Genomic DNA, 9,502 nt, shown 5'->3' with positions numbered 1-9,502 from the left:
GGTGAGCCCAGTCCCCCATGGTGTTCTTCACATCTGGAGGAATTAGCCTCACTCCAGGCCCAGCTCTGTTGCTCAAGGCATCTGTCTCCGCAGAGGTCAGAGGTCTGTAGCCCTGCCCCCTTTACCCCCATCCTGCCCCACCCTGCAGGTCAACTTGTCTCCAACTCTGTTTTGGTCACACCAGAAGCTGATATCTTGGGAATCCCAGGAATTTGGGCGGCAGTGGGCTTTGGTTCAAGTCTTGCCTTTGTTCATCTTTTTTTTTTTTTTTTTCCCTTGAGATGGAATCTCACTCTGTCGCTCAGGCTGGAGTGCAGTGGCTAAATTTTTTTTGCATTTTAGTAGAGACAGGGTTTCACCATGTTGGCCAGGATGATCTCCATCTCCTGACTCATGATCTGACCGTCTAGGTCTCCTAAAGTGTGGGGATTACAGGCGTGAGCCACCACACCCAGCTGACAGTGGCATTTAAATAGAGACCTTTGGGCTCGGTGGAGTAACTCACGCCTGTAATCCCAGCACTTTGGGAGAACGAGGCGGGTGGATCACCTGAGGTCAGGAGTTTGAGATAAGCCTGACCAACATGAGGAAACCCTGTCTCTACTAAAAATACAAAAATTAGCCGGGCATGGTGGCATGTGCCTGTAATCCCAGATACTTGGGAGGCTGAGACAGGAGAATCACTTGAAGCCAGGAGGTGGAGGTTGCAGGGAGCCGAGATTGAGCCATTGCACTCCAGCCTAAGCAACAGGAGTCAAACTTCATCTCAAAAAAAAAAAAAAAAAAAAAAAAAAAAAAAAAAAAAAAAAAAAAAAAAAAAAAAAAAAAAAAAAAAAAAAAAAAAAAAAAAAAAAAAAAAAAAAAAAAAAAAAAAAAAAAAAAAAAAAAAAAAAAAAAAAAAGTGGGAGAGTAGAAAAAATAAATACATAAATAGATACCTGAAGGATGAATAGAGACCTGAAGGATGACTAGTGAACTAGCTGGAGAAGTGAGATGAGGGTGGGAAGGGGTATGTGAAGCAGAAGGAACAGGGTAGAAGGCAATCATGCAAGCCCAAATTAAAGCAGTGAGGATAGAGGAGACAGCCAGTCCTCTAGGGAGGGATTTCCTGACTGATAAAGCCTGAACAGCAAGGAGCCTCCTGTCCCACCTTGGGCAAATCTCTGCCAAGCTGGAACTTCACACTACACTGGCCAGCCATTGACTTTCCTGATAGAAAAACTACACCCACCAAGTCCTCACTGGGGCTGGTGCACCAAACACAGAAGCCAGAGAGAAGGGGAGGGGGCTGTCTCGGGGACAGAAGTGAGCAGGTTTTCCAGCGGAGGAGGAAGGTTGAGAAGGGGGGTATGGCTGCTGGCTCACGCCTGTAATCCCAACACTTAGGTAGGCCAAGGTGGAAGGAACACTTGAGCCCGGGAGTTCAAGACCAGCGGGGAACATAGCGAGAACCTCATCTGAACAAAAAATAATTACAGTTTAAAAATTAGCTGGGTGTCGTGGCGCGTGCCTGAAGTCCCAGGTATTCGCAAGGCTGAGGCAGGAGGATCACTTGAGCCCAGGAGGTCGAGGCTTCAGAGAACTATGATCCTGCAGCGAACTATGATCACTCCAGCCCAGGCGACAGAGCAAGACCTTAAAACACACAAAAAAACAAAAAACGGCAGAGATGAGAAGCAGTCCCTTTTGCATAGGCAGTTATGTTTAGTCAGAGGCCTCCAAGACTGACTGGAAATCAGGTAGGCGATGAGCCTGGACAGCTGTGAAGCGCCTGCAACTCCGTTGCGGAATTCGTGTTTGCAGGACTTCAGTCGAATGGAGACTGAGCGCCCCCTGGGAGCAGTGCTCGGTAATAAGACCCCTATGGGAAGGGGCGGGGCGGGGGGAGTGGCTCAAGCTGGGAGGAGCCTGCCCGTCAATTTTCCTCTCACGGGAGCTAACTGCGTCGTGTATTATGGATTCCTGGGCTCCCAGAACTGCTGGGCAGGAAAGGACCTAGGAAAGGGATCTACCACAAAGTGCCCCGTGCCAGAGTTGGGCAGTTTGGTGGCAAGAACACTGTCTTGTTTAACGCTCCCAACTGTGCTTCGAGGTGGGGTTCATTATCCCTATTGTCCCCATTTTGCAGATGAGAAAAAGCAGTTTGGTGGCTTCCTGGAGCAGAGCGGGGCGGGAATTCTCTCTGACCCCAGGTCCGTAAGACACTGATTCCCGGAGGTCTGGGGAGCAGGTATCGAGGAGGAGGCGCTCAGGCTTTCTAGAAGACAAGAGAGTGAATGTATCTCCGCGAGAACCACGCCCCCCTGGTCGCGAGGAGATTGATGGATTCCTGCTGCCTTCCTTTAAGAGCCCTCCCCTGAAACACGAAGTCTTCGCTGCCTTCCTTTAAGAGCCCTTCCCTGAAACACGAAGTCCTCGTCCCATGGGGAGGCGGACATTCTTTATTCTCGGATCGCCCTACGTCTTTCTCCCCAGCCCGCACTGATGCCCACTGGTGACATAAATCCTCCTCCTCCACTCGCGAGTGAAAGCTTGGGACTACACTTCCCGCCAGGCTGTTCAGAAGCGGGCTGCGGGGTGAGGAGGAAAGAGTCCTTCCGTTTCCGTCGGCTCGCAATTTGGCGTGTCCACCGAGATTCACATTTCAACAGCAACGTCCTTTCTCTGGTGAGCTCGGCAGGGAACTACATTTCCTAGCAGGTACCGACGCAGAGGTCAAAGGGCGAGGCCGCCATCTTTACCGTAGTCCTCTTCCCCCATTTCTGCAAGGAAGAGGCTGGGCACCTGGACTACACATCCCGTGCCGCCGTCGCCCCAGCCTTGCAGCCGCCATCTTTGCCAGTGGCCCCGCCCCATCCCCTTCCATTGTCTCGACTGGAGATAATAGACGGGAGCCGGGAGACTGCAACTCCCGTCAGGCCGTGCGCCGCCGGCAGGGGGATTTCAAGACCACAAGCGGGCGAGGTGCCCAAGGTGGTGGAAAGCAGAGACCGGGAGAGGCTAGGTGGCCTGCCATCTTTACGGTAGTCTCCTCGTCCTCCTGGTTCCGCCATTCTTAAGCAACACTAGAAGGCTAGAAAACTACTAATCCCATCGCACCTCGTAAGATCGACTACTAGTCAGGTGTATGCCCCTCTTCCGCCATCTTGCTTGTAGTCCTCGTTCCTTTTCACCTTTCCATTGTTCCTGACGAGTAGAAATGGCAGCGGGAAGGCAGCAGATGGACTGCGACTCCCGTCAGGTACTACACACGCGGAGGGTTGTGGACAGGAGGGCGTGTGAGTGCCTGGGAAGGAGGTCGGGTCGGGGGAGAAGGCCATCTTGTTTGTAGTCATCGTTCCCGCTCCTTCTCGATGTTCTGCAACTGGGAGCCTCGGGGCAGCGGGACTCTAACTCCCGGGATCCTCAGCTCCCGGCTGGGCACGCCCTCCGCCATCTTGTTTGTAGTTCCCGCTGCCCCCAGCATCCCGTTATTCCCCCCGTAGCAACAGTGGCTGCAGGACTACAACTCCCGTCGAGCCCTGTGCGCGTTCGTCCTGGAAAGTGGAGGTGGTGGAGGAAGGAGGGGGCAGGGGGCGGGGTTCCTTTGGGAGAAGGAGGGAGTGAGGAGGAGGAGGGAAGGAGGAGGGAGGGGAGGGGGAAAGAGAGGAGGAAGGAGGAAGGAGCTGAGGAGGGATGAGAGAGGCGGCCAGGGCCCCGGGCCGTAGCAGCGCGGGGCCGGGGGACCAGGGGGGCTGAGACACCCCAACTGCCCCCTTCCCCTTTCCCTCTCCCCCTCTATCCTTTCCTTCCACCCTCCCGCTTGAGGAGGGGGATTTATTCAAATTTTATTTAAATCCCTATCTCCAGAGGGTCGCGCGCTGGGGGGAGGGGGAGAGGGCGGGGGTGCGCGCGGGCCGGGGGGGCGGGGCCGGAGCAGCTTCTTTCACCCCCCCCCGCGCTCGCCCAGTAGCCGTAGGGCAGGGGGTCGCAGTCCAGAGGAGGGCCCAGGGGAGGGGGGCAGGTTACAGCGACCCCCCCCTCCCCGGGAACCGGCGGTGGGCGGGGCTTGAACCCCGGAAACGGTGGGGGGCCCAGGCCTGGCCCTGGACCCGTGGGCAGTGGGGTCCGGGAAGGGGCCAGTTGAAGGGCCGGGGGCGCTGGGGAGAGGCGGGGCGGGGTGGGGGGAGGGGAGCTGGGACTCGGACCCGGGACTGATTGGGCCCCGGGCAGAAGCTGAGCACCCTGCGCCCAAGGAGCCCCCGTTGGCCTGGGGGGGCTGAGGGACTGAGCCCCCCAGAGCAGGACCTCCCCCTGGAAGGGCCGCGCCGCAGCCCGTGGGAGGGCCTCGCCCCCGGCGCCCCCCATCTCCACTCGCTGCCGTCCCGGCCTCCGCCGGAGGGAGGGGCCGAGCGCCCTCGGGGGGCCGTGGACCCCGGCGTTCTGAGCGTTCCGCGCCCCGCGCCGCCCGGCCCCCCCGCCGCCGATGGCCGCCGACCCGCCGGGAGCTGCCGAGAAGGGAGAGATGGCTCCCGGGACACGTGTGAGGTGGGTTCATGCGGCTCCTCCTCACCCCCAGACCTGGGCAGCGCCCACTCCCATTCATCCTCAGCCCGGCCTCTCTGTACCTTCCCCGCCCCCAGCCTCACCCTCTCTCTGCTCCAAACTCATCTCCAGCCCTCCTTCCTGTGACCTCTCCACCCTGGGGAACTGGCCCTCCTTCCTAGACCCTGCTTCCCCTTGAAAGCCCCCACCCTCACCTGCAGTCGCCGCCCTACGGGCCCCTCCCCTGGAGCGCTGGAGGGCCCCTTACCCCCATGGATGGGTCTGGAATTCCCTGGAAAGGAGGAATCTGGGGTAAGACTCTGGGAAGAGACCCTCCAGGCTTCCAATTCCACATGGATCTTGGAGGATCTGCTTTTCATGGGAGGGGGAACCCAAGGGATTCTAAATGATTAGAGATGAAAGCAGCCCGGGAAGCTGGGGAGTCTAGGACTGAGCCCATCCTGAGTTCTGGGGAGATGTCAGGCTGGATTCTAGAATCCCAAGGAATCTGGGAGATTGCCCAGGTGGACCTGAGGGATCCAAGAGGAGGAGGAGGATGTCCTGGAGGAGGAGCCCTGTAGGGAACAAGAGGGGCTGAGATCTTGGGCTGAGAAAGGTCTCATCTGAAGACGAATCACCAGAGCTGTCAGAGCCCTGGGGAGTTAGGGGGGAGAGGAGATCGTTAGGGACTAGGGGGCAAGGATTTCGCTGGATCTGGTGAGGATAACTGCGTTGAGGGCAAGAGAGATTGGATGACTGCTATGGATGAAAAGGCGGTGGGGAGTGAGGGGGAGAAAAGTATGGAGCTTCCGTCTAGGAATCTGTGTGTATCTGGGAGGTGAATCTGGGCAGTTTACCCCACTGAGGTTGGGGAGAGCCTGGGGTATTTTACACTTGGATAACAGGGGAAGAGTTGGGACTTCTCCAAGCTAACACCACGGACAAGGAGCGCCTGGCCTTTCCAAGGAGCTCCAGTGTGGGGATGGCAGAGGAGAGAGCCTTGGTGTCCCTTCCTGCTCCCGGGGCTGGGGAAGGGACCCTGAGGAGGCGGTAGAGGAGCGAGGCCAGGAAGCAGTTCTCGGGCTCCTCTTGAGCTGCTGCAGGGAGACAGGTCTTAAGTAGAGAATTGGCCCCCAGATACAAAGGAGGGGGTGACCTCCTTGTCCCCCTGGGGGAGAAGGCAGGCCCTAGTTGCCTATGAGTGGAGGGAGCTGCCAGAAGTCTCCCAGGCCAGGGCCCAGTGGGCCCATCTGACCCTGCCACCATCTACCCACAGCCCTCGGCGTTGCTGACGCCCCCAATGTCGTCGAGCAGCCGGGGGCCGGGGGCCGGAGCGCGCCGACGCCGAACCCGCTGCCGCCGCTGCCGCGCCTGTGTGCGAACTGAGTGCGGGGATTGCCACTTCTGCCGAGACATGAAGAAGTTCGGGGGGCCCGGGCGCATGAAGCAGTCGTGCCTGCTCCGCCAGTGCACTGCCGTGAGTTCTGCCCCCACCTCTGGGCTCTGCCCACCCTTCCCGATGCATCCCAGCCTGTGCTGTGGAGTGGCTGGCTGTTCACTTGTTCATGTCCTCCCTTCATTCACTAGTTTGTGTCAATGTCGATTTTTGTCCTCAGCTCCAAGCTGGGGGCAGTGTCCAGGTGCGAAGAATGATCTGACCCAGTCCCCACTTTCAGGCTTTTCCCAGCTCTCAGAGTCACACCCCACAGAATGCCCAGCCCCTCCTCTACCGCTCCCCAAAGGTCTTTGTGCAGGAGGGGACCCATCCCCAGAGCTGGCCCCCTTTGAACAGGTCTTGCCCTTCTCTGGCCTTTTCCTCACCCAGGGTGGTCTTGGATTTGAGGCTACACTCGCCCTTTATGTGACCTTGAGTAAATCACATTGAATGAACTTCAGGTTCCTTTTCTCTAAAATGTTTCCTTTGCTGAGTTGTAAAGAATAAACGATGTCATGGATGCTAGTGTGTCTACCACAAGGCCCAGCACACAGTAGGGACCAGGGAAGCATGGGTTTCCGCCCTGCCTTCCTCATCCTTTGAGCGTCCCTGGGCTCCAGCACAGCCCCTCCCTAGCAGCCACGCGGAGCCAGCTGCATCCTGCGTCCCCCTCCCCACTCCGCCACCTTCCTTTCTTCCTCCTGCTGCTCTTTCCTGGTTGGTCTCTTCACCCCTTAGCCCCTCACTTATTTTCCTTTATCCCCCAACTTCTTGCCTCTCTTTTCCTTCCTTGATCCTGCCTCATCCCTGAGATGACTCAGTCTTACCACTGTCCTCCCTGAAGTCGCACTGTCTGAGGCTGCCCCCGCTTCCCCAGGACTGGTGGCTTCCCTAGTGTTCCCAGGGGGTCTTGCCAAAACCGGGTTCATTGTGAGATTCAGAGCAACTCTTGGGCTGCCCATGGAGCGACCTCAGTATCACCCCAATCTGTTTTGTGTTTTCTACATCCTCTTGAGTGTTACTGTCCCCCTCCCCAAAGCCAGCTGCAGTTTCAGGGTCACACTGGCCCTGGGTCCAGCTTTAACAGTCACAGGTGATAACAGCTACACATCAGTGCCTCTTATGTATTATCTCGCTCTCCCAAGAGTCCTGCGAGGGAAAGATTCTTGGCCCCATTCTGTAGATGCAGAAATGGAGATTTAAGGAGGTTAAATTGGTTGCTCGAGGTCACACTCCCAAAAGAAGCGGACTCCAGATCAGACCCAGCTTGGCCTGTGGGTGCTGCACCTCATCTAGTAGCTGGCCAGGGTCCCTAGAAGGAAGGGTCTTTCCCCTGTTGCTAGCTTTCAGGGTCCCTGATGTGCCGTCTCCCCCAACAGCCTGTGCTCCCACACACAGCTGTGTGCCTCTTGTGTGGGGAGGCTGGGAAGGAGGACACGGTGGAGGGAGAGGAAGAGAAATTTGGTTTGAGCCTCATGGAGTGTACAATCTGCAACGAGATCGTCCACCCCGGCTGCCTGAAGGTGATGGATGGCCCTGGGACTCTGGTGTCTGGGGTGGGGCAGATTGTCAGGGAGCAGGGAGGGGGAGGCACCTTGGTTCTGGGCTTCCTGGCGCCCCCCCCACCCCCCTACTCACTGCACTCTTGCCTACAGATGGGAAAGGCTGAGGGTGTCATCAATGCAGAGATCCCCAACTGCTGGGAGTGTCCTCGCTGCACCCAGGAAGGCCGCACCAGCAAGGTAGGGGCTGGGCTGGGCTTGGGCTGAGCTCCAGGCAGGCGAGGTGGGGTGGGGGTGGGGGTGGGGGTGGGTGGTGGTATCAGGGAGCTGTGCAGGTCCTCATCCCCAGCTTCTGTCCCCCAGGATTCAGGTGAGGGGCCAGGCCGCCGCAGGGCCGACAACGGCGAGGAAGGCGCTAGCCTGGGGAGTGGATGGAAGCTGACAGAGGAGCCGCCGCTTCCACCGCCCCCGCCCAGGCGCAAGGGCCCCCTGCCTGCCGGGCCCCCAGCAGAGGACTTGCCTGGGCCCCCCAAACGAAAGGAAAGGGAGGCAGGGAATGAGCCCCCCACCCCAAGGAAAAAGGTGAGCCACAGAGCATGCTCACTAGGCCTGGCCTGAGGGATTTTGGGAGCTGTAGTCCTGGCCAGTCCTGGAGCGGGGGGAGGGGGGGTGCGTGGGCCTAGGAGCGCGCTCCGTGGGTTCCCCAAGGGCTATTGGGAAATGTAGTTCAGGAATTGGGTGGGGGAGGATAGAGCATGCTTAATGTGGAGGAGCGGGACAGGTGAGGGGAGCTGGCACCGCAGGAAGCTTTGGGAGCCCTGGGTGGGTTAGGCAGGCAGGAGAGAGCATGCTCAGATCATCGCTGCATGGGAGGAGGGAGGGGCTGGAGAGGGCCTGAGGGGAGGAAAGAGAGATGGAGCATGCTCAGTGGGCCAGGACGCTGGGTGCAAGGTGAGCATGCTCAGAGTTATCCCTGGGATGGGGGCTTCTGGGATTTGTAGTCCAAGAGGAGAGCATGGACCTTAGATTTCTGGGCCCTGAGGGCCTAATGGGGTCTCTCCCTTCCCCCATATTTCCCTCTCACCCTGGTAGGTGAAAGGAGGCCGAGAGAGGCACCTGAAGAAGGTGGGTGGAGACGCCTGCCTCCTCCGAGGATCGGACCCAGGCGGCCCGGGCCTGCTGCCCCCCAGGGTTCTGAATCCAAGCCAGGCTTTCTCGTCCTGCCACCCTGGGCTCCCTCCCGAGAACTGGGAGGTGTGCCGGGGACCTCCTCCCTCCCCTTTCCACCTTCCTTTGCCCCACCTTCCACCCTGCAGCCTGAGACCTGTCCCTTCCTGCTCACCTTGTTCTGCCCCAGCTCCACTTGGCCACGGTGGGCGTCCGGACCCCTGGGATGAGTTGGTGGGAGGGTGGGTTGGATCCAGGCCACAGGAGCCCCTGACTTCCCAAAAACCCTTAAGGCCCATCTGACCTACTTGCCTCATCTTTCCAAGCCTTATAGGGGAGGGAACTGAGTTCAAATTTCTGTTCCACCATTTAGTCTTTGTATGGTCCTGCCACCCTGAGCCTCAGTTTCCTCATCCATGAAGTGGACATGCTGCTGTCTGCCTTGCCCCCTTATCCCACAGAGCTGTATAACTCTAATGAGGTTCTGAAAGGCAGTGAGCTTTGTAAGCCATAAAGTTTACCTAGATTCAAGGGAAATAAGGCCCAGAAAGGTTTGAAGACTTGTCCAAGGTCACATAGTAAAGCCAGAATTGAGATATTACTTGGCACGGACACTCAACACAGGAGTCTGCCCTACTGGGTTGAAATCCTGCCCCTGCTGTTTGTGAGTTTGTAACCTTGGACAAGTCACATTGTGCCTTTAAGCCTCGGTTTCCTCATATCTGAAAAGAGTGATCCAGGCCACCACTGCGTTAGAATACTGTGAGGACGGCCGGGCACGGTGGCTCACGCCTGTAATTCCAGCACTTTGGGAGGCCGAGGCGGGTGGATCACAAGGTCAAGAGATCGAGACCATCCTGGTCAACATGGTGAA

The 9,502-nt window shown here is 57.9% G+C and overlaps 1 protein-coding gene across 6 annotated transcripts in view; it reads left to right on the top strand.

The window, feature by feature from the left end:
• The first annotated feature begins 2,385 nt into the window (after window positions 1-2,385).
• FBXL19 (F-box and leucine rich repeat protein 19) overlaps window positions 2,386-9,502 on the top strand; it is a 25,820-nt gene continuing 18,703 nt past the window's right edge. The window contains exons 1-6 of one of the 6 annotated variants that reach the window (XM_037733865.1): window positions 2,386-3,241; window positions 5,801-6,001; window positions 7,339-7,482; window positions 7,615-7,701; window positions 7,825-8,043; window positions 8,554-8,586. In XM_037733865.1, coding sequence (XP_037589793.1) covers window positions 3,200-3,241; window positions 5,801-6,001; window positions 7,339-7,482; window positions 7,615-7,701; window positions 7,825-8,043; window positions 8,554-8,586 — 726 coding nt within the window. In that variant the 5' untranslated portion in view covers window positions 2,386-3,199. Of the gene's footprint in view, window positions 3,242-3,618; window positions 4,528-4,647; window positions 4,837-5,800; window positions 6,002-7,338; window positions 7,483-7,614; window positions 7,702-7,824; window positions 8,044-8,553; window positions 8,716-9,502 lie in introns of those variants that run through there. The other 5 variants (XM_037733863.1, XM_037733866.1, XM_017515556.2 and 2 more) reach the window with 5 other exon arrangements.

Source organism: Cebus imitator, unplaced genomic scaffold (genome assembly GCF_001604975.1).
Source record: "Cebus imitator isolate Cc_AM_T3 unplaced genomic scaffold, Cebus_imitator-1.0 Scaffold552, whole genome shotgun sequence".
Lineage (NCBI taxonomy): Eukaryota > Metazoa > Chordata > Mammalia > Primates > Cebidae > Cebus > Cebus imitator.
Note: the sequence above shows the minus strand (reverse complement) of the source record. Positions and strands in the feature narration are given on the sequence as shown.